Source organism: Juglans regia, chromosome 11 (genome assembly GCF_001411555.2).
Source record: "Juglans regia cultivar Chandler chromosome 11, Walnut 2.0, whole genome shotgun sequence".
NCBI lineage: Eukaryota > Viridiplantae > Streptophyta > Magnoliopsida > Fagales > Juglandaceae > Juglans > Juglans regia.
The window spans coordinates 31,295,494-31,319,171 of NC_049911.1; the positions used below are offsets into that span (position 1 = coordinate 31,295,494).

Below are 23,678 nucleotides of genomic sequence, written 5' to 3' on the forward strand. Positions count from 1 at the left end.
ATTAACTAGCATTTATTTTATATATTTTTCATGTATTTCGTTAGCTGAATAAGGATCTGACTATTAGGGGAGGGCAAAATTTTCAAGCTCCGAACTCTCCGAGTTCCAATGAGGCTTGGAGTTGAAGTTAGTAGTTAAGAATTCAGAGTCGGAGTTAGAGCCCATGCGGGTTTGGAGTTAGACGTAGTTCCACTTCAAGAGGAACAACGTCGTTTCGCAGGACAGGGTGACATTTTGTCTTGATTAGGTAAGTAAATGGTGTCGACGTTGTTTCGTGAAGGAAGGGGGTCCAAAATGCAAGACCCCCTTCTTCTCCCCTCACTTTCACACAACAGTTTCCAGTGAGTCATTTTCACACAACTCAGTTCATCTCCCTTGCCGTTCGTCATCATCTGAGGCTGCCATTTGCGACTCTGCTATCACAGAGCAATTGCAAGATATTCCAAGTATTCAAACGAGACTTAAAGCTATTAATTAGCCGTATAATTTGCAATTTGGTTTCTACACGAAGGTTCATCCTTGAGCAGTAACACGTGTTACACATCTAGTATATATACGACATCAAGCGGACCAGGATTACCATAAAAACCTTTGCATGACATGATATACTTGTGTTATTCAAGTTTCTCGGCAAAAGGAGAGGAGTTGTTGGCTAGCATTCACAACTCACGCAGTCCTGAAATTGGACCCAACAGGCAACATCAGAGCCTATTAGATAGAAAATATTTCTAGTATGCCCCGTAAAAGACGCCATCCGTACCTACCAAAGGCCTCTTTTCCGCCATAGAGCTTGAAAATTCCAAGTGTCATTATCTGGATTATTATAGTCACAAGACTTTTCTGGATCTTCTGGATCTTCTCTGCCCATCGGAGGCTTATTTACATAACGAACAAGAGAGTGGACGGAAATCTAGAAATACCCATAAATAGAATGTTACATAATTCAGAAGGAAAAATAAATACTAACAATTCACACCTTAAACTACTGAAGTTTAACAATTTCAAATTGCACCATTAGTTAAGATTTGAGGTTGTCATGTGTCCTATTTATCGTCGATCTTAATGATTTAAAAAAAAAAAAAAAACCTTAACTAATAGCAAATTGTTAGACGTTGATAATTCAAGGTGTCGATCACTACTTGTTATAGTTTATGAAAAAAAAAACATTACTAAATTAAGGGTGACAAACATAATTTCCCTAAGATAAGAACAACCAGATACTTCCTAGGATCAAATCGGCTGGCAACAAGACCCTGGTGCACGCACAACTGGGGAACTTGGTGTCCATCCTTTTAACGAGATTTTTTTCTTTTTTCATGTCAGGATCTTGACACCCCAAAAAAGAGTCTTGTACATGGCGGAGAATACCTGCCCAAAAGAAATTTGGCCTATTTCCATTTTTTGCATGTCAGGCTTAAAAGCATAAGCAACACATTTTTTTGTCATTCTAGATTTAACACGAATCTATTAGCCACTCCAGGGTTGTGCCCTATGGGCATCCCCTGTTGGTAGACTGCAAATCACAGAACTGAATCTGAAGTCCCAACAATGTCTCTAGGAGATTGGTATCGATAGCTGATAACTACTCTCACCGAAGTCCAAAGTTCAAACAATTGCAGTCGCTTTCCAAGCAGGCCTTGACATATACTGCAGAGTGTAAAGGTGGCAGACCCAGAATGTGCCATAGACATTCCAATTGATGAATCTGATGCTGCATGAAAACCTAAAAGAAATTAAACAAAATAATTACAAAGACAATTGGTAGAATCCAAACCACCGTTCAAATGCATCAGCAATTTGACAGTAGCGAAAGATTCAAAGAATCACATGTTCTTCCTCATTAAGTGGAACAAGAAACTCTTTCAAATGCAAAATGCTAATCATACTTTCCATGAGAAAGGAAGGAGACAGAGTGTGTGAGAATAATACAGTGCTTGGAAAAGGGGTGAGTCTGAAGCATCAAATTAATCCATCAAGAATTATATGAATAAAAAAACAAAAATATTCTATGAAAGTAGCAATTGAACATTCTCACTCTGAAACATATCACTAAGCTGTGTGAAATTTTAATCAAATCGCATTGCCATTACCCTTATCTCAAATTAATATCTGTTCAAGGCTTGAGAGAGAGTGCCAACCCAAACTTGGGATGCTTCTCCAAGTTCTTGGTGTCAACGGCTCCAGATACTGTCAGGAAGGACTTGGGAACAAGCTCGTGCCGTAAAAGAGCCCCAAGATTCCCATGGTTGTTGAGTTTTGCCTTCACAACTGTGTGAGGATCTACCACATATGAACATCCAACTGTCAAAGTGTTCTCATTTGTGGAGAACCTTCTACTAATCTCTCCCGCTACAGCCCCACCATTCAGCCGGCTTAGATGGTGCAAGTACGACACTCTTAGTGAGTCTCCTTTGTCAGCCCTACCAAAAGAAAGGAGCAATAACCTTAGAACCTGCCTTGTTTCTATTTTGTGCTCTATTTCATTTTACACAGAAAATACTAGCATAGATAGGCTGTTGGGTGTCACTATATTTAGAACACATTTTTTTAATAAGTAATGCAAAATTTTATTGAAGGCACAAAGGGGCACAACTCATGTACACAAGAAGTACAAAACAGGATACACCATATTTGAAACACATTTTAAAAATCTGAATATATTCAATTAAGAAACAGTAGAGAAGACCCACGTTTGGGCTAAAGGAACCCTAAAAATATATCCAAGGATGAACTGATTCCGGTAAAGCTTCTGTTAACTCAAAAGAAAGGGACTTACAAAATGACTCAAGCATTTAATCCGGCTCTTTAACAGAGTCAACTTACAAAATCACTGAAGCACTGGAATCTGGTTTTGTCAGGCTTACACCAGCATTATACTTTGCAAAGTTTCTAGAAGCTGAAGCGTAACTAGCTTCTGCTCCAAAGGAAATGCTGGGAGTACCGATGGTGGCCGAAATATCAAATGCAGGGGACTGGTTCAGACCAACAGCTGTAGTGAAAGTTGCATGTTCATGGCAATACTGAGCCTCCAACTGCAACGAAAACAACGTACATCTATAAACAGTAAAATGATTGTGGGTAACACCCAGTGTCCAGGCCCATGTTCCACTGAAATTAATACCTTGCCAGACTTGTAATCAGGTAGTTTGAATGAAGCAATGGTTTTTGTGGATGGTGGGATGTCTGTGAGAGTGAAGGTTGTCAAGACCTGCAAAAGAAAGAGGCTATTAGTAGAAACAACAAAATTGCAATTCAAAAATAGAAAAGAGAAAAGGAAAGAAACTACATTTGATTCTGTATCAACTTTGACATCAAGTACAGCATTCTTGTGTTTGTACTGTGCTGCCACATGACCAGAAGAGAGACCTCCCTTCTTTGCCACCGTGGAACTAAGGGCCTGAAGATAGAGAAATAAGATAATCACTCTCGATATCATGCAAAAGGTGCTATAAGAATATAAAATGTTCATGATATAACTCTAGTTAGTGTAATATATTCCTTTTGGTTAGTAGTTAATGTAATATAAGCTAATAGAAAATACAGCTGAACACTGAGGCTGCCTTGCCAAGAAAGACCAGTCTGGCTTACCTCAGGCTCCAGGGAAGACAATGCTAACTACTCATTGACAAGGCAAACCTCAGCCAAAAAGAGATTCAGATATATCGGCATTCACTAGAATATTTTATCCAAATATGAGATGCTTCAGCACATTCAATAAACGTGATTCATAAATCACAGTCAGTGAATCCACAAACAGAACTGACCAAAAATGATTTAAGAATAACATCAATTAATAAAAAAATGTTAAATGGAGTGGACCACATCTGTTCTTTTCATCAAGCAGGTTCACTTCTTGGACCCAATAGTTGTTGATAAAGAACATGGAATTTTTTTTTTTTTTTTTATGTCAAAGAACATGGAATTTGCAATAGACCAAACAATGATCAAACCAAAGTAAAGCAAGCGGCCCATCAACATATGCGTGAACAAATGTGCTGTCAATCTATCAAGTCAAGACACTCAGACTCTACTGAACAGACCATATTTCTACTGAAAATGAATTATTCTTCTGAGAATATTGTATATATACCCAGTTCAACCAGGGGAAGAACAACCTTCGGGCCATTTCTCTAACATAAGCAACACCATGAGCTTCAACAATATATTGGAACTAGTAAACCCAGTGTGCATGTCCACGCATAAAGTGGATTTTCTAAAATGTGCACCTGCACATAATCCACAAAATTTGTAATCTAGCAGCCAACAAGCATATGCTTGTGAGAGGAATAAAAAAAAAATCTTAGCAACAAAAAAGTTCTTAGAACTACAAATTATATTCATTTCCAAATTCACTTCGCTATTTTCTGTTTTCATTTTCGTTTTGAATCCTTCGCATCATTCAATGACATTGTAATCTCAATAATTACAGGGCTGATGTATGAACCAAACAATCAAAAGCTTAACCAATGCGAAAAATCCCAGGGGACACGACTGATAAATCGAGCAGAACAATATTTGGTAATCCTATATAGATAATACGGTAATACATCCAATTTAATAAATATCTCGAGAAATCTTACCATACGGTGAACCAAGGGAAAAATTTAAAAATTAAAATGAAAAACAAAAATCACGAGAAAATTAATCACCTAATTGGGCTAACAGAAACCAAAACACAGATAGCAATCAGAAACAGTAGTGAAACTTATAAGAAACACGTTAAATAAATTTAACCAAAAAAAAAAAGAACAGAGGAAGCGATCGTACCACACCCGTGTCGGTGATGGTGGTGATTGTGAACGTCTGGTCGCAATCATAGTCCTTGGTGAGCAAGTCTGCAAATCAAAGAAAATATCACAGACGTAAACAGAATAATTTTAAAAAACAAAAGCAGAGAGAGGAAGAGAGAGATATTAACCTCTGGCTTTCTTTCCAATGTCGGAGAAGAGTCCCGGTCCGTTCTTCGCCATATGTGCAGAGAGACTATAAGAGAGCTCTCGAGGATGAAAGAAATGAAGAGTTTGTAGGGGGATTGAGAAGAGAGTAGGCTCGGCCCGCCTCTGGGTTTACATAAACCCTTGAAAGTTTGGGTTCTAACCCGGCAATAACTGTTACGCTTATGAACACGAAGAAAACGACATCACCTGCGCTAATGAGAACGGGGCGCCGTATAGGTGACGATTCCAAAAACATACTTGCTCTCGTTGAGAGTCGAACTCAAGACCTCCCGCTTACTAAACGGGTGCTCTAACCAACTGAGCTACGAGAGCGACGATGTCAAATTTGCTTGATGTAGTTATTTCAATTATTAAAAGAACGAAATTTAAAGACGGCAATAAAAGAAGGTACGTTGTCCTTTTTTCTTTTTCGTCGAAAATTGTTGACAATGAGGATGTGATATAGACTCATCACTAAACGTACGAAAATTAAAGATCTGAGGGATGTTGAAGATTCAGGGCTCAGCTAAGCTTCCCAGCATCAACCTAACCGCTTAAACGTATCCCTATGACCCACCTACCATGCTTTATTAAATTAATATGTGTAGTTTTTTCAAGTTAAATAAAATTAGGTGCTGCTTGAATGCTATTTTTTATGAGCCTCAGCATTCGGTAATATCGGTGCTTGTGTTCCCATAGGCTGTTTTAGAAGGCTCTTAAAGCTTCATTTGATATATATATTATTTTGCGGTATTAAATACAAATTTTATCTACAGTCATTTTTACGTATTTTTTATACACATTTTTTATATAATTGACTGCATCACTTTTTTTTAAATATAAAATAAATAATTTAGTCAATCATATCAGTGACGTGCACGAACAATACACAAAAATAAATATATGTAGGATAATTTATACTGCTAAATTGAGTTGGAAAAAGTTTCTTTTAATTCATTTAGGCTTCGTTTGTTTTTAAAAAACATCTCATCTCATCTCATCTAATCATTATAATTTTTCCAACTTCTAATATAAAATAAAATAAACAATTCAATTTTTTCAAATCTCAAAATAAAAATAATATTAAAAAATATATTTTAACAATACTTTATTCAATTTTTTAACTTTAATCTCATCTCATCTTTGAAAACAAACGAGCCTTTAAAAAATCAACATGTATTTCTTAATTATATGTTAAATACATGTTTTTTTTTAATAAATGGACCAATTAAACTTTTTCAACTTGAACTTTTAAAAAATATGTGCTCATCATGATATTCTCAGAGAGCGCGTGACAAATTTTAAAATGAGTAGGAGCAAAACTTTATCTTACCAAAACTGTATGTTGGGAATTGGAAAAGAAAAATTTTCAACCGCTCAAGTTTTGACTTCGTCGAATTAGAAGATTCTGAACTCCAATCCACGGCAGTAGTCTTGCCAATTCGAACCTCGACGAAAGACAATTTCAAACACAAAATGGGGGGAGAGGATTAAACAAGTTCGTGAAGGTCTAAATTATAACGTCCATGTAGACAAAGTCAAAAATTGACTTTGGAGCACTTTATTATTATTATTATAATTATTATTATTATTAGTAATGGTATACATATAATCGTATATAAATATTATATAATCGTTTTGAAAAATAATAAAATTTATTATTAAAAAATTAATTTTTTTTTTATGTAAATTCTATATTCACGCACATGAAAAAAATTACGCGATGCTTACTTATTTCATAATTATAAATGTCATTTATCTATTATTATTTATATCGTTGACGCTTCTATTTAGTGAGAGGAGTAATTAGAAGCCAAGCAAAATCATTTTCTTCACGTGAAAATGTCTTCGCTTTATAAGGGCATGCAAATGCAGATGCATGATTGGGTTGGTTACATAAGATTAAATTTTTTCATCTCATCTCATATAATTATTATAATTTTTTTAAACTTTTACACAAAATATAAAAGAAAATTAAACTTTTTTAAATCTCAAAATAAAAATAATATTAAGAAATTATATTATAACGATATTTTATTCAACTTTTAATAAAATATCTAATCTCATCTTATCTAAACTACGTAACCAAATGAGATTCAACCAGCAGATCAAAATCCTACCATGGACAATGCAATTACTACCTCATCTATAATCATGCAGCAGAGTAGTAGACATCAAAATAAAATTAAATTAAATAAAAAAACTTTTTTTCTTTTAATAATGAAAAGAGGCGTACGTACGTAGCTTATTGTTTTGGTCCCAATGTCCAGTAATTTTAGGTATTGATCATTTGTTCTATGCATATATAAAAGCATTATTAATGTTCTAAAATATTAATTATCTCCAAAAGTGGATACCAAGTTTTATATATTAATGCCCACAGATTCATGACCATATGGCTGTCATTGTACTTGCAAATGTTAACAGATAGCGGTTTCGAAGTCTCATCATACGCTGCTGCATGTATGATTGTTAATCAATTCAACTTTCGGTTTGGTTAGTTCTAAAATTAAATTTTGCACTGTTTCTGCATTAACTATATACAATTGCCGGAAAGAAAGTCTTTCTTAACCAATGTTGGTTGAGCATGCAAAATATTTAAATAGGATAAAATGATAAAAGGTATATGAAAATATTTTATAAAAAAATTAGCAATTTTCTAATATTTGGTTGACAAAAAAAGAAAAAAAAAAGACTTTGAAATTAATTTAGTGTAAATTAAAACAAGTATTATACCGAATGTCTGGAAATAATTGTAATCTCATCTCATCACATCTTATTTCTTTCTTAAACATCACTCAAATACAAGATTTTTAAACTAATCATTACAACTTTTTTAAACTTTTAAACAAAATATAAAAAATAAATCAACTTTTTCAAATCTAAATGTGTAAAAATGTATTTACAAAAAGAATATTATATACATATATATTATAATATATATTGACATAATAAATTATGAGTAATATAAGATACACTCATATGTTGTATAAGCATGCGTATTCTTTTTGAAAAAATAGTGAAATTCATTGTTAAAAAATAAATTTTTTTAAATAAGTCCCATATTTATTAAATATTTACAAAAAAAGTGTGCAGTATTTGCACTCTCTATAGTGCAAATATCATTTCTATTTTCAAAATATAAAAATAGGTACTGCACCGGTTTAAAACTAATTTTTATTTTTAAAAATTGGTATCGCACCAGATTGCTTACAACCCGATTCGGTCCGTTTTGGTCTAACCAATTTTTCATTTTTTTTTAATATCCCTAAAAGTTAAAAAAAATAGATATTTACAATCGTGAATTGTATAACTGTCGCGTAATCGTTTTAAAAAAAATGAATAAAATATGAGATCTACATAAAAAAATAAATAAAAAATTAATAATGCACCTTACTTTTTTTTAAAGTGATTACGCAAAATTTACGCATTTTATAATTATAAGGCATTGATGAATATTACTCCATTTTCTTAAAAAAATAATAATAATGGTTTGATTTTGTATGATCAGGTGTACTGAACGTGGCCTGAGCTGTATAGATAGAAGATGCTCATGATTGATGCGAACATGTGCAACGGACTGTACGTAGCCAACCCAAAAAAAAGTGCAAAATATACTTAGGACATATGGCACAGTAAATAGCATGCGGGAATACCGAAGCGTACCACAACCGCGGTACCAAATCCTGACCTTTGACGAGAAAACAAAAAAAAAAAACAAAGAACAAAAGCAGCAGCATCTATAAATAAATAAATAAAGATAACCAGAAAAAAAAAAAAGAAGAAAACAAAAAAAGAAGAAAAAAAAAAAAGAAGAAAAAAAAAAAAAGGTGAATGAAAAGAAAAAGTCTCTGAATATCGTTTGGCCATCCTTCCATGCACGCGTTTAAAGCGACGCCGGAGTCCAGACTCCCTCCTCGCACGTGCTTATAATACTGGGATTGGGGATCGAGAGATTACTAAAAACGTTGCACGTGTCAGCGCAAGACCCAACGCTACGCCTACTCCAGGTGCGCTCTCTCACCCTCTCCATTACCCCTTATATTATCATTACAATTTACAGCCTCCTTCATCCCCCGTCTCCCTCTCGTGCCCCGATTCACAAGCTAACCCGAATTCGGTTGCTTCCGGATGCTCCCTTTCGAATTTCACTTTCAAAAAACATAGCCGTGACCTATTGGTCCTCCGTTGAGATTTTATGCTGTAAGAGTAGGAATTTGAGACCATGGAGAGGGAGAATGAGTCTAATTACTCATACATGGGGAGGGACTTCAGTGATCTCAGTATCAACGACGCCTCCATGGCTTTCAGCGACTGTAATAGCGACAGATCCGGTGAGTTTTCGACGGATTCTTCGGAGAGGCGGCAACTTCTCATAGCCTGCGCCTCCGAGAACTCGGACGAGCTGATCCGTCAACTAGTCTCTGGCCTAGAGTCCTGTTCGACTGAGGAGCGAAAGCAAGCGGCCATGGAAATCAGACTCCTCGCCAAGAATAAACCAGAAAATAGGCTCAGGATCGCCAAAGCCGGTGCTGTGAAGCCGTTGATTTCGTTGATCTCTTCTGCTGATCCTCAGCTTCAAGAATACGGCGTCACGGCTATTCTGAATCTCTCGCTGTGCGACGAGAACAAGGAATTCATAGCTTCGTCCGGAGCGATTAAGCCTCTAGTTCGAGCTCTGAGGACAGGCACTTCAACGACCAAAGAGAACGCAGCGTGTGCTCTCCTTCGGCTCTCACAAGTTGACGAGAACAAGATCCCAATCGGCCGGTCGGGAGCGATCCCCCTTCTGGTGAACCTTCTGGAGACCGGTGCTTCGCGTGGGAAAAAGGACGCGTCGACTGCTCTGTACTCGCTGTGTTCGGTGAAGGAGAACAAGATCAGGGCCGTCAAAGCGGGGATCATAAAGCCGCTGGTGGAATTGATGGCGGATTTGGAGTCAAGCATGGTGGATAAGGCGGCGTACGTGCTGGGCCTGCTGGTATCGCTAACTGACGCGAAGGCGGCGTTGGTGGACGAAGGGGGTATTCCGGTGCTGGTGGAGATAATCGAGGTCGGGTCTCAGAGGCAGAAAGAGATCGCGGTGACCATATTGTTGCAGGTCTGCGAGGATAACGTGGTGTACCGAGCTATGGTGGCCCGCGAAGGAGCGATTCCTCCCTTGGTGGCCTTGTCTCAGTTTGGCACCATTCGCGCCAAGAAAAAGGTAAGATTGACGAAAACTCCGGGTCGTTTGGTATGGCGGGTGACGTGGCTGGCCAATTTTAATGGCCATTTTTGCTATTGTCATGACGCTGTTTCGTCACGTCAGTCACCTTTGCGAGTACTGATTTATTTTTTTTTCTCTTTTTAACAAAAATGTTCCGATGATTTTGGATATGCAGAATTTTCTTCTGATTTTAGCTTATATAAACTATTTTTAAAATTCAGTATTATTCAAAACAATTATTTAGATAACTATGTAAATATTCTGACACTTTCATTTTATACACTGTCTATCATATATTAGTCTAAAGTTCGGTTGTATGTTCTTAATTAAATTGATTCTTTGTTAGCAAACCATAAGGATGGTGCTGTATATCAGGGAGAGAGAGAAACATTTTTTATTTTATTTTTTAAGTGCAGCCAGATACCGCCGCTCAGCCATCATCTATTTTAAAAAAGTAAAAGTAACAGTAATTAAATTACTTCCGGGTTATCACTTATCAATGTAGTTTTTTTTTTTTTTTTTTTTAATAATGTTTTGTATCTAACGTGGGAGTGGTTTGTTGTCGTTTTGTGTGTCTTTATGTGGACAGGCCGAGACATTGATAGAGCTTCTACGGCAACCGAGATCCGGCAACATCGCTGCCAGAACGTCAGAGTTGTCAGTTTAATATACCCCACCCTTGCATGCGCATGTAACCAGCAACCCATCCTTCACAGTTCTCTACAGTGAAAGAGTAGAAAAGAAAGAGAGAGAGAGAGAGAGAGGAGTGAAAGGAAAAAAAAAAAAAAAATTGTAAATATCTCTATATCGGAGGTTGTAAAATTTGTGATAAAAAAAAAATGCTCATGAGTGAGTTTGCTATTTCGGAACTCTCTTCGTTCTTTACACGTGAAAGTCTTTACATATTCGTACTGTTTGATGTGATATATTATAGAAAAAAAAAAGGTTTGATCTGAGACGAAAAATAAATGAAATATCTGGGTAGTACTATAGGTTTTTTACATACTACTGTCACAATAATTATTTATTAAGCATGTGGAGGAGGACGAATGAAATTGTAAAGCACTCGTGATCTGGAGTCTCGAAGGGTCCGTTGGATGAGTGTTACACTGCTTTTCATGGTTGGGTTTTTTTTTTTTTTTTTTTAAATGAAAAATCTAATTTTAAAATGTCCAACGAGAACAGCGGAGTCGTAAAGTTATCTCTTCATTTTCCAACTGACCAAAAAAAACTCATTTATCCATTGCAGTTAGTCGTTCTGCCCAAACAAGCCACGTGTATCTAACTTTTTTCGTTGAAAATTATACGAATAAATCTTCACAATTTTTTCGCAATCTATATTTTTTTAATTTTTATTATTTTTTATCAAATTTTTATTATATAAATAATAAATATAAAATTTGAAGTAATTTAAAAAAATAAATTTAAAAAAAAACTTTAAAAAAATATTAAAAATTTTAAAAATATATAAAATATAGAGTATTATGAAAGTTAGATGATAAAACTCATCGACTAGCTAAAAAATTAAAACGGCATTACCCTCTACTTGCTCTCTGGAAGAAAATTAAATATATTTCTATTGAGTAATATTAGAGAAAAGTTATTATGATAATATATACTTTATACTCATTGTATAGTTACTTCTAATTGATTATTTCTAATACTTATTTAGAAAGATGTATAGTCTATATGATAACACATCATATGTATAAAATAAATACTCTAAATAATAATTTTTATCTATATTTATTTATCTCATCACGTCAATTTGGGACGTTAGCTGGTCAGTTCATATACTGATTTGGAAAATCGAAAGAATGTGTCTCCATTTTGCGACGAACAAGCATTTCCCACCACACTTACACTTGCGTCGAAGTTGGTGTCAGAGCTTTCATAAAGACTAAAAGAAAAAGAAAAAATACGCAAAATATTTGAAATAGGAAAGAGGCGGAAGTAGTATTGTGCGTAATTCATGCATCATTATGTGAAGGTAGAATGAGATAGATTTCCATGTCGACTCCGAAATTTATCTATTTAGGTTGTATTTGTACAGTAGGATATTCTTAGATATTATAAGAATAATAGTAATAAAATAATAATAAAATATTAAATAATAATAAAAAATATGTAAAAAATAATAGTGAAGTATCATGAAAATATTTAAGAATAGATATTCTCAATACCCAAATTAAGTGTTATTCTCAGTTTGGATACATAGTTCATATGAGATGAGATGAGATGAAATATTTTAAATAGTAATTAGATTTTTTGAATTAAGAAAAGATGAGATAGTTTGTAAACAAATTATGTTTGATTACTGACATAAGATGAGATAATTTTGACTTTTTGAGGTTTGAAAAAGGCGTGGGTCCCATAATATTTATAGACTACCTGAATCATTGAAATTTTATACTGTTCACGTCAAGTCATACTGTTCATTTATTGTTTTGAATAATTCAATGTCAGTTTTACACTGTTTATTTACTATTTATTTAAGTATATATTTTCAAAACTAAGAGATAAAAAACTATATTTGGATAGGCAAAACTTTGAGACTGAACAACCCAAATAGATACAGATAAAATGCTTTGATCATCCAAACTGGGCCTTAATCTCATCCAGGTTGGTTTGGAGTACAAGACAAAATATAAAATTTCCGTCTCATATTATATCATCGTTACATATTTTTCAAATATTCATTAAAATATAATAAACAATTCAATTTTTTTAAATCTCAATTCAACATTTTTAAATTTTAAAATAATAATAATATTAAAATATAATATTTTAAACTTTTAAATAAAATACAAAATTTTGATCTCACCACCAAACCTACCGTAAAAAGTCAATTTTTGTGACCAAATTTAATAGAAGAAAAGAAAACGCAATATAGATTCCCGAGCTTCACGCCAGAGTACTCTCACTCGGTCACTCAAGAATTGTTCATCGCACTTTTGCATTCCGCACTGGCTGAGGCCGAAATTCGTTCACATTGTTTTCTTCTTTCAAACTTGACAATAATTAATCCTTCTTGTTGGACAAAACAGGACGAGGAATTAGTCTTTACACAATATTTTAAAAAATATATATATAACTAAATAAATATTATCCATTCAAGATAAAAGTTAACCGGTCATATACAAGTTTCGTATATTCTCTTTAAAAAAATAGTTTATTATTAAATAAATATTTTTTTATATAAATCTTAAATTTACATTTAAAAAAAAAATTGTTTACATATTTTAAAATTGTAAATTTCATTTCACTTTACAATATCTCCTACAGCGTTCTTTAATTTAGATTTGAATACGTGAGTGGGAATTTAGCTCCTACAGATTTTTTGGACCTTTCATCGATTAAGGAAAGGCCTACAAAAAATATATATAAATAAAAAGAGGCAGGCGAGAATAATCTTTGAGAACGAAGTTTGTATAGAAGTTGCGTCATCAACTGCTGGGTGCTTATGGTTAGAATTGACCTGGTCTAGACAAAACGCTTGTAGGTCCCCCTAACCATAACTAAATCCAAAAAGAGAGAAAATATCTAAGCCTCATTGACCACGAGCTTTTATGTTCGTACACGACATCATCAATTGAGCCCCGTCTTCGTTTCCACTGAGAGCATTTGGCATTATCATGCAGATGCAAATTCATAATTTGCACAAGAGGATGTTACATACATAAAAGAGATTCTATAAAGAGATATTTAAGTCTCATTGTATAAAGGGATTTTCATATTGATATGACATAGTTTGCCACGTCCCTTTTTTTTTTTTTTTTTTTCCTGTATGTCTCCTCTCCTCCTCCTCCCTCCCTCCCTCCCTAACTCCGCCCTTCTTGTGCCTGCCATGCTGGTCAAGGACCTCCTCAAGCCAGCAAAAGCCGTTGAACGTCCAAGTGGCGTCGTGAGCTTGCCACGCATGCAACCTCTTGAGGTGGTCCTCAACCACCATGGCAAGCACAGAAAGGAAAGAGACAGAGAGGAAAAGAGGGAGGAGGGGAGGAGAGATGCAAAAAAAAAAAAGGAAGACGTGGCATGCCACATCAGTGTGTGATATCTCTTTGTGGACATTACAGAATTCTACAACATCTAATTCCATAATACACAACAACATTCCACAAATAAAATACTGCTAAACATTTCTACAACAATAATAAGAGGTAATTAAAACACTCGGATGCAGCAATAAGTAATTAAGACATTGCCCAATTCCACAATTCATAACGTCTCAGAATTAAAACATTGCCAAACAATTTCATAACAGCAGCAACAAGGTTACAATTCCACAATTCACAATAGTGTTACAATTTACAACAGTAGTTGAAAGAGTGACATTCAAAGTGACCAAGACTAGTACCACCATTTCAATCATTATCTTCCCCCCATCTCAAAAACTCAAGCAGTCTCTATGTTTTCCCTTTGTCATGACATCTCAAATGTTTTCAACTTCTTTTGTTCAGAACATTTAAATAATTGATTTCAACCATGCAAATTCACTTTAAATGATGATTCAATTCAATATTGAGCAATTTGAATTTTGTGTAGATTAGGGAGGTGAAATCAAATATAAGATAAAGACCAGGTCGTATTTTGCATGGCCTCTAATGTTAGAGATCATTTGTAAGATTGGGGCAGTGTGAATGATCTTAACATGCAACATTCGAAAGATTCGAGGATGGGAGAAAATGAGGATTATATCGTCTTCATTTTATTTGCATTTGCATAATCCAACAGTAATGCTCTAAATTGTTCGGCCTTGGTGGCTTGCTACACTATAAAATTATAGATGTCTGTTCAATACCCACTAGACTCTAGAGAATTTATTTTTCGGTTTTAATTACATTCCAATATGTTTAGATTCTTAGAATATAATATTAGAATAGAAAGCAATGATATTTTTCTATTTTTTATTTTATTATAGCTCACGTTAGTTGTTGCTATGAAAAATTATTTAACATAATGAAGTTACTATTAGGTACTTTAAGAGTACCGATACATAGTATTTATCTTCCCTCGCAGGATAACTATCATTTAAAATCAGTCTTTGTGTCAAGGGGATGTTTGGTAATGTTTTTCATCTCATCTCATCTTATTTTATTTTTAAATATTATTTAAATATAAATACTTTTTAATTAATCATTAAAACTTTTTCAAACTTTCAAACAAAATATAAAAAAACAATTCAATTTTTTAAATCCCAAAATAAATATAATATTAAAAATTTATATTATAATAATATTTTAATTTTATAATATTTTTATTCAACATTTTCTCTCTCATTTTTCAAAACTCCATAAAATATTACAACTCAAACTATTTTATTATTATTTATAAACTATTTCACTATTATTAATAGATTTCTCGTATGTTTTTAAATAGTATCCCGTGATAGGATTGAGTACCGAGTATTATTCATTCTATCAAACAATCTCATAATTTTTATAAAACATATATATCAACTTTTTGTGTTTGATGATGATGAAATTCAAGATAACAACATTCTATCAAAAATTTATGGGGACAATACTAAATATGTAAAGGCCACGCAACGTCGTGCTGTCTACATCTCTAAATTTTATCATCCAATAATAAGTAATTGAGAAGTTTCTCTATCCCAAAAAAAAAAAAAGGCGTCATAAAAAATAAAAATAATGTTATTTATCATTTTTTTATTTATTAAATCATCTTCTTGATAATCATCAATGATTGAATAATAAGTACTAGACAATGATAAATAATCTCTTAATCATTTGATAGTACTATATCTGAAGATGACGTAAGGGTAATAGTTAAAAGGATGATGAGTAACACTGCTCAAATATCAATATACTTTTATAATACATGGCATTTTAAAGAACTTCCACTAAACCTTATTTAGTGGCCCAATCTACTCACAATTGATTTAGGATAATAATTCCCCATGCAGACTACATGATGGAAAATGTTTTTAGCATCATTCCCAAGCTAAACTATAGTATAGAAAGAAAACAAACTGAAACTCAAGGGCCAAGGCCGAGACTCTAGAATTAAACCAGGGAGAGAGACTGTTTTTCGTTCTTCTTGTTTTTTCTCTGGGCCTAGTAATGCTGTGCTGGGCCTGTGATATCGCTGTTCATAAAGTTTTGCAGGCCTGGTCGCGCAGTTCATTGTAGATGCTTTCAGCACTGCTACGTACAGCCCCCGTTGGGGGACTGCGTGTGGACGAATGGGGGTTTTCGGTCATTTACCACTCAAATTGTGGTTAAATGTCAAAACTGCCCCTATCATATTTCCCCTCCAGCGGTTATCCCTCCCTCGAGGGATAGAATTTTCAGATCCCTCCAGCGACAGAGCCAATGCCGTGTGAAACTCTAACGCCGTCGGCCACTCTTCAAGCTCCGTCCGCCACAATCAACGTCAGCTTCTCCTCCACCATCTTCGGCCGCCGACAACGTAAACCCTCTTAACAAACCAAGTTTTTTTAATCAACTTTTTTTCAGATTTATTTTATTTGGCAGATTTATAGGCATTCTGATTAAGTTATGCTATTTCTTCTCTATGAAATAGTCTTCAACTTTGAAAAAAGAGTGTAATAGCAATTTGCACTGAGATTTTTCGTTATGTTATTGCCTTGGATTTTCTATTCAAAGTGTTCTGGAGCTTTCCTGAATAATTGTGGAGAGAACCTATTAAATGTTGTTTCTTTTATTTCGTTCTGATTGCTTTTTAATTTCTAATTCCATTTACTATACGAGGGACTTGATGAAAAGAATATTTGAAAATGAGAAATAAATTCAAAAAAATAATAAGGATCTTATAAAGTATTCAAAAAAATAATATTCGTTCAGTTCATCCACTGTATAGTTTTGGATTTCTAGTTTGAGAATTCCTTAGAGCTTGTCCGTCCAACGTTGCTCTATAACAGCCTGCCAATAGTATACTAACACCTAGACTTTCACTACAGTTAGTGTAAACCAGCACTACATGGAATTAGACACTACTGCAAAAGAGACAACCCCACACGCAGCCCCTTCCCCTCCGCGAGAGACACAGCCCCCTCCGAAATTCGACCCTTAGACTTTCTCATCATACCATGTTCCCCTTCCCAATCCAAACAAATTTTATCTGAATCGATCTTACATTATCTTTGGGCATTTGAGAGGTGCATGTTCTTAAGAAATAAGAAATTCTAGATGTTATAAAGAAAGGAAAATGGGAAATTTTTGAAGAAATTTCTTAGATCTTGTTCAAAGAAAAACTTTTGTTTATTTAAATTTGAATTCTGAAACGAATGTTGAGGATGATGATCATCTGTCCATCAAATCCATGCGCAAGCTGTTCATTATCATGCCTTAAATTCATCAAAACTTATCATTCCATCGCTTGCGATGGACCTTGCTAATCATCTTCTTGTACTCGGCAAGCGAGCACTCATCATTCATGCTCTTCATGACCTTATAAAGCTCTTTTGCTAATACCAACCCATTCTCGTCGATATCGTAGATTGAGAATGCGTCCTTCAGATTCTCCAACACCTCCTCCGAATCGACGCTCTCCGTGTTTAGCTCGATGAACTCCTAGAAGTCAATGAAGCCGTTGCGATTGCCGTCTACCTCTCAGATCATTTTCTGGAGCTCCTCCTCAGTGGCCGTTTGCCCAGGCTGTTGATCATGGATCCAAGCTCGAAGGACAAGATCTTGTTGTAACCATTGATGTCGAGCTTATTGAAAATCTGCTCCATCTCCGTGACTTGGGCCTTTCCATTCAGAGATGAGGAGTGAGACGGTAACGAGTTGGTGCTGATAGCTGATAGACAGGGAGAGAGATACAACCACCTTCGAAAGCCTACCCCTTTGATTCAACGTTCGTTATGGAGTGAATGTGATCGGGCTAAGCTGCTCAGTGTGAAAGCAATTCTCCTCTCAATGATGGTCTTTTGCAAATCCTATCCCATGCGCATGAGTGTAGCGTGAGTATAGTATGATTTTTGAGGTGGCAGCTTCTAAGTGGAGGGCTATTTTTCCTTGAAAACTAGACCGACCGCTTAGCAGCAGTTCTCTTCTAGTTTTATATGATGTATTTTAAGAGTCGAGTTTTTGATGAATAAAGTGCAATTTGTACTATTGGCAGTTTTTGAATTTGCTTATGAAGTATGGCTGCTCGACAGGTATGGTTGTTGGACAGTACACTTCTGTTTTTATTTATGGGCAGTACACTGCTATATAAATAAAACCACAAAAGTAGAGAATTTCTGGAAAACTCTTATTATTTATTGTAACATCATAAGTCTAGTATAGTGTAGCACATAAAGTAATATTAGACACTTACAATAACTTTACAAGTGACCAATCTAACTACAACGCTTACAAACTTGGCAAAAGAGCTAAGTCCACAACACAACATTAACAACATTAATCATCATTTGATTTTGATCCTAGCTACCAAAATGAGATTAAAATTGAAAGTCTTCAATACACGCAGAGTAGCATACGTGTGTAACTAATTTCTTTAACTAGACTTTCAAGTTCTTCCTGATCGTTAAGAAGAACCAACACTCTCTTTTGGATGCCCTTCTCTCTTTTATGGATCTCTTTCTTTGCATGCTAGAGTTTTTTCTCTCTCTCTTGAAGTTTTTTCTCTCTTTGCTGGAGATATTTTTTCTTGACAACTGGACTTTCATTATTTTCTTCAAAATCTGTCCATAAAAAGTAGTTGCAGTATGGTTTTTCCTACACCAAAAACAACTTCAAAAACTTATTATAGGAAATTGAGACGTGTACTTCAACAATATAGGAAATCAAAAGCAACACCAAGAATTGGTTGTTAGTAATAACCTCCTTATTGTACTTTGGACATGAAAAAAAGGTCGTCTTGGATTTTCAAGGTGTTTGGAAATTTCAGACGTGTTATCAACCTAACATTTTGGAGCAATCCCCAAACAACGATCAACCAAAGAATATGATGAATGTGATTGCGTTGAAGATATTCCAATTAGGCAAGACAAACACCCTTCAAATTACTGTAATGGACATAGTTCATTAAACATAGATATTGTTTAAGTTGTTTTTACCTATCAGTTTCAAATTATCTACAAGTCTTGGACAGTCCAAGATACCTACCGGTTTCACAGTACCTATCACTAACCATGGCTTAAATGTAATCAAACACTTAGGATATAATTAACAGCAGAAGAAGAAGCATTCAAGTATAGTCAAAGAACAAACCTTGGATCGAATACAGAATATGTCCAAACCAAGAGACAATATGCATATATTGATGAGAATTAAAATATGTAAACTCAAATAAAGAGAAATATTATGTAGAGAAAATCTTATATGTACATATAATCTATTGCATTGAATACTCATTTTCAGATTATTCAAGTAAAAACCAGACGGGTGAGTTATAATACCTCCGATTTTGTAATGGAAAATACTATTTATTTAAAAGTCATGTAGATAATATAATTTAAAAAATAAAATATTACATTATAAATTATGTGTAATGTATTCTATATACAACTCTTGGCCCACAAAACATTGACTTGGCAGCAGTGTCACCACTCCCCACGCCCCCCTCTTTTCGCGAGTGCTTTATTAGAATAGTCGATTGGTTGGGTGGAGTATTTTTATTTTTTATTTTTTTCTCTTTATTGCCATGCCCGGGGTGATGGTAACTACTTTTCATGATAAAAAGGTTAACCTAATTATTAGAAGTTGGTCTAATCTTTGCACTTCGGGATTATTGCAAAACTGCTATGCTCGGACCGGTTCAAAACCGCAGACATCTCAATCAACCGCACAAGCTTTTAAGTCCAAAATCAACCTTAAATAAAAATCCAAGTTTTTATATAAAAGATAATGTGAAAACTGTGGTTATTTAGTATGTTAATAAATAAACTTGTAATAGATTTATTCATTTTCGACACCTAAAATAGTCTTATGTCGAGCTAACGCATTGGAATGGTCTAACTTTAATAAAAAGATACGAAGAAAACAAAATGTGCGGTTAGAAAAATCCGTTAGAACAGTGCACAGGAGAGAGAATCTGTAGCCCACGTGCAAGGCCCATGAAGTGGTGGGTCGCACTCACTCGGACACCCATATGTAGGAGGATCTTAGCTATAACAGACACCACCCCCAAGTCGCAGTCAGAAAATGAGAAAATATACAGATTAGGCAATTCGTGTCTTTGTTCCCGGGATAACTCGTACAAAAGCGGCAATAATAATAATAGAAGATAGTTACTCATCATCTCAATTTATATCATTATTATTATTTTATAATGTATCATTAAATAATTAAAAATTATTTATTAAATTTTATTTATAAATTTATCTTCTAATATCATATTATAAAATAATAAATATTATAAAATAATAATAAAATAACAAAAAAATAGAAATTTTTTCATTAGAAAAATAAGAACAGCATCCATAAATTACAAAACAAAAAAGATACGCCATCACGTGATTATCACGTGGAGATTCTTATCCTGTCGAAGATCATACAAGTCCAAGTCCCAAGTCCATAATGTCCACACATCGTTGGACAGGTGTCAAGATCTCCGCCCTTATTACATTTTTTCTTTTCGAGACCCCACTTCGATAGTACCTAATCCTCTCTCGTCTTCGGCTTCGCTGCCTGCATAGCCGGCCCAGCAGGCTCAGCGCGAAAGTGCTCGGCGGAGTTTCGTAGCCAGAAGCCCCGGCGCGCTCAAATGGGGCAAATGACCCTCGGTATCCAGCGTCTCCACTGTGTTTCGTCCTCCCAAATGGTCCCTCAGATACGTGGCCACCGAGGTCGGAACCGAGACGTCCCTTGTGGTCTGAAATATGCAGCACGACACCTTGACTAGGCCCAAGACACCCCTCAGATCGCTGTTGAATATGGAGCGCGACACGAATAAGGTTATGTCCGGTCTCATGTTGAATAGGGTCCGGCTGAATTCTCGAACCGCGTCCGGGACATCAGCACCTACCGCCAAAGGTGCGAAACCGTGCACCCATGCGTCGTAATTAGCCTCCATTGCATACAAAACTTTCTCGATTTCACCTCGCTCGAATCCTCCGTGGTAATCTTTGTCGTTCAAGAATCTTAAAAATTAATGCACAAAAACCAAAGATCCATTTAGGTTAAGCAATCAAAGCAACGGACGGCGACAAGTAAGCTAATGAATTAATGTTTTACCTTGGAGAAGCGCCGATAAGGATGAGCTTGGTGAAGAGTTCGGGGCGACGAATGGAAGCCAAAATTCCAATCATGGCGGAGACGGAGTGGCCAACGTAGGCACACCGATCGACTTTGAGAGCGTCGAGGATGTTGATTAAGTCATCGACGTAGGAGTCGAGTGTGGTGTAGCGGCGAAAATCGAAGTAATCAGGATTCACACTGCCTGCACAGACGAGGTCGTAGAGAATGACGCGGTAGTAAGGGGTGAATGAAGGGAGAATGCCTTTCCAGACGGACTGGTCGGTACCGAAGCCATGAGCGAGGACCAAGAACTTCTGGCCGGACCCTTCCACGCGGACGTTGAGAGCTTCTAACAAGGTGTTGCCCATGAGATACATAGGAGAGTCCGAGATGAGGTTATCTTGATTGCTTTATAAAGACAAGGAAGATTGAAATTTAGCAAACTGGGTGGGTGGGTGGTGTGCTGTGGTTGTGGGTTGGGTTGGGTTTGGTTTGGTTTATATATTTATCTAATCTCATCTACCCCAGCCAGCTTCTTCTTTAAACTTTAAAGTCGTCGAAGATATGTGGTTCTATTTATACTGCCAAGAGGAGTATAAAATAATCTTAAATTTACTGGGGTTTTTGGTTTGCAGGGATCACAGTCGAACTTGCGCTCTTCATTTTATGGAGATGTCGTAATCAATGGCAGGGTCTATTGGGTAGGTGGTACTGGATTACGATTACTATTGATTGTCACTGCCTTCAAACCACAGTCTGCTGTCAGGGTAACACCACTCACTAGAAGGCTAGAAGCCTTAGATTTTTTTTTTATATTATTATTATTGTTGGGGAGATTTTGTCCCATCTCTGTACTTTGTGATATTTCAGATTTGCTGTGTTCTTTTCTTAATTTTTAAAGCCCCAAGCTGATCGATTTGTAGCGAGTGAGTCTGATTAACCCTCTTTTTCCTCGGTAGATTATAATAATAATAATAAAGAAAAAAAAGAGATTGAGGCTTGTTCGTCTAGTCCAAATTTTTTAGTAATTTTTTTTAAATATAATTTAAATATAAAATATTTTTTACTTTTTACTTTTTACTTTTAAATTTTAAATTTTTATTTAATTATTATCAAATTATTATTATCACGCAAAATCTAATATAATTTTTTTAAACTTTTAAATAAAACATAAAAAATAAAAAATATATTCAAATTTAAAATAAATATTATATTCAAATGATTTTTAATTGTCATCAAGTTAAAATACTTTATTTAACTTGATTGCATGTTCTATAAATATCAATTTAAGAGGCCTATACAATATTAATCCGTGATATGACAATAAATGCTCATCACATTTTACAAGAAACATAGAACATTTATCTATTCCTACCTCCCTAGCTAGGCCACTTATTTGTAGCAAAAAAAAACAAAAGAAATAGCCTCCATATATATACCTGAGAATATATATATATATATATGAGTAATTCTACATACAACCGTGAAGTGCGTAATTGTCGCGTAATCGCTTTGAAAAAGAGTGGAGTTCACTATTAAAAAATTAATTTTTTTCATGTGAGTCCCATATTTTATTCATTTTTTTCAAAGCGATTACGCGACGATTACGCAATTCACGGTTGTAAGTATATTTTCTCTATATATATATATATATATACACTACGTTCTCTCCTTGATCTGTTTATACATTTTATTTCCCTTATAGAGTTTGTATTAATTTTTACAGGGGTCACGTTCCCGAAAGTGATTGAATTTGTTTTACTCGGACCTTCTTTTAGAATAAAGGAATAATTCAATTTTGTTTTCCTTTTTCCTATTGGTTGGTTGCAGAAGGAATAAGTTGAATTGCTTTCTATAAAAAATACTGACATTTTTCAATTAAAGACCCACTAGCAACCCATTCAATTTAAAACTTAATTGCCATCTATTATGAATACTTCCTTATATTATGATAGATTACTTATGTATATATATATATATTTATAATGTATAGTACAAAGAAATTCGCGAACTGTAGCCAATTTATAATCAGAAATTAGGTGTTTGCAATTTAGGATATCCGGGCCAAGACTCCAGGCTTTTTTGTTAGTAAGAAGAAGGATATTGTAGGTGTAAGCTGAAAAGGAAAAAAAAAAGAAAAGAAAGAAAGAGCAAGTGGCCGGATGGTGGCCGAGCGGTGCCATTTGGCATTAGAGTATTAGCATATCTTTAAAATTTGATGAAAAATATATGTTTTTATAAATTTAAAATCTCTCTAGTTATAACCTCACATTTGATTAGTTAAAATAATAATATAATATTATTTTTAATAATAATATATATTTTCATATTTTACAATTACATTAACTATATATTAATTAA

General features: G+C 34.7%; 3 protein-coding genes and 1 non-coding gene across 6 annotated transcripts; 1 reads left to right on the plus strand and 3 right to left on the minus strand.

Moving 5' to 3' along the window:
* Nucleotides 1-1,151: 1,151 nt before the first annotated feature.
* On the minus strand, nucleotides 1,152-5,087 carry LOC109012388 (mitochondrial outer membrane protein porin 2-like). Of its 3 annotated transcripts, none has more exons than XM_018993989.2 (7): nucleotides 4,919-5,087; nucleotides 4,768-4,835; nucleotides 3,287-3,397; nucleotides 3,122-3,208; nucleotides 2,824-3,032; nucleotides 2,091-2,420; nucleotides 1,152-1,723 (listed from the first exon to the last, which is right to left on the minus strand). In XM_018993989.2, the coding sequence occupies exons 1-6, from the start codon at nucleotides 4,968-4,970 to the stop codon at nucleotides 2,114-2,116; spliced, it is 834 nt and encodes a 277-aa protein (XP_018849534.1). In that variant the 5' UTR covers nucleotides 4,971-5,087; the 3' UTR covers nucleotides 1,152-1,723; nucleotides 2,091-2,113. The 3 variants fall into 3 exon arrangements, with proteins under 3 accessions (XP_018849534.1, XP_018849536.1, XP_018849535.1); XM_018993991.2 differs by having other exon boundaries at nucleotides 1,152-1,705; nucleotides 4,919-5,073; XM_018993990.2 differs by having other exon boundaries at nucleotides 1,153-1,711; nucleotides 4,919-5,073.
* A 109-nt stretch (nucleotides 5,088-5,196) lies between these two features.
* On the minus strand, nucleotides 5,197-5,270 carry TRNAT-AGU. Its single transcript has one exon. It is a non-coding gene; the product is annotated as a tRNA-Thr (tRNA).
* A 3,513-nt stretch (nucleotides 5,271-8,783) lies between these two features.
* LOC109012387 (U-box domain-containing protein 4-like) lies at nucleotides 8,784-11,053 on the plus strand. The gene is made up of 2 exons (XM_018993988.2): nucleotides 8,784-10,143; nucleotides 10,736-11,053. The coding sequence occupies exons 1-2, from the start codon at nucleotides 9,163-9,165 to the stop codon at nucleotides 10,811-10,813; spliced, it is 1,059 nt and encodes a 352-aa protein (XP_018849533.1). The 5' UTR covers nucleotides 8,784-9,162; the 3' UTR covers nucleotides 10,814-11,053.
* Nucleotides 11,054-20,512: 9,459 nt separating this feature from the next.
* On the minus strand, nucleotides 20,513-21,866 carry LOC109012389 (probable strigolactone esterase DAD2). The gene is made up of 2 exons (XM_018993993.2): nucleotides 21,315-21,866; nucleotides 20,513-21,220 (listed from the first exon to the last, which is right to left on the minus strand). The coding sequence occupies exons 1-2, from the start codon at nucleotides 21,692-21,694 to the stop codon at nucleotides 20,791-20,793; spliced, it is 810 nt and encodes a 269-aa protein (XP_018849538.1). The 5' UTR covers nucleotides 21,695-21,866; the 3' UTR covers nucleotides 20,513-20,790.
* Between the last annotated feature and the right edge of the window lie 1,812 nt (nucleotides 21,867-23,678).

What these genes read in the sequence shown, in the direction of transcription:
- LOC109012388 (XM_018993989.2), bottom strand. Translation starts at nt 4,970, where the DNA reads ATGGCGAAGAACGGACCGGGACTCTTCTCCGACATTGGAAAGAAAGCC. An exon ending in CATTGGAAAGAAAGCCAGAG is followed by an intron (nt 4,836 to 4,918) that starts GTTAATATCTCT and finishes TTTGATTTGCAG; the next exon opens with ACTTGCTCACCAAGGACTAT. An exon ending in CCATCACCGACACGGGTGTG is followed by an intron (nt 3,398 to 4,767) that starts GTACGATCGCTT and finishes CTCTATCTTCAG; the next exon opens with GCCCTTAGTTCCACGGTGGC.
- LOC109012387 (XM_018993988.2), top strand. Translation starts at nt 9,163, where the DNA reads ATGGAGAGGGAGAATGAGTCTAATTACTCATACATGGGGAGGGACTTC. An exon ending in CCATTCGCGCCAAGAAAAAG is followed by an intron (nt 10,144 to 10,735) that starts GTAAGATTGACG and finishes TTATGTGGACAG; the next exon opens with GCCGAGACATTGATAGAGCT.
- LOC109012389 (XM_018993993.2), bottom strand. Translation starts at nt 21,694, where the DNA reads ATGTATCTCATGGGCAACACCTTGTTAGAAGCTCTCAACGTCCGCGTG. An exon ending in CTTATCGGCGCTTCTCCAAG is followed by an intron (nt 21,221 to 21,314) that starts GTAAAACATTAA and finishes TTAATTTTTAAG; the next exon opens with ATTCTTGAACGACAAAGATT.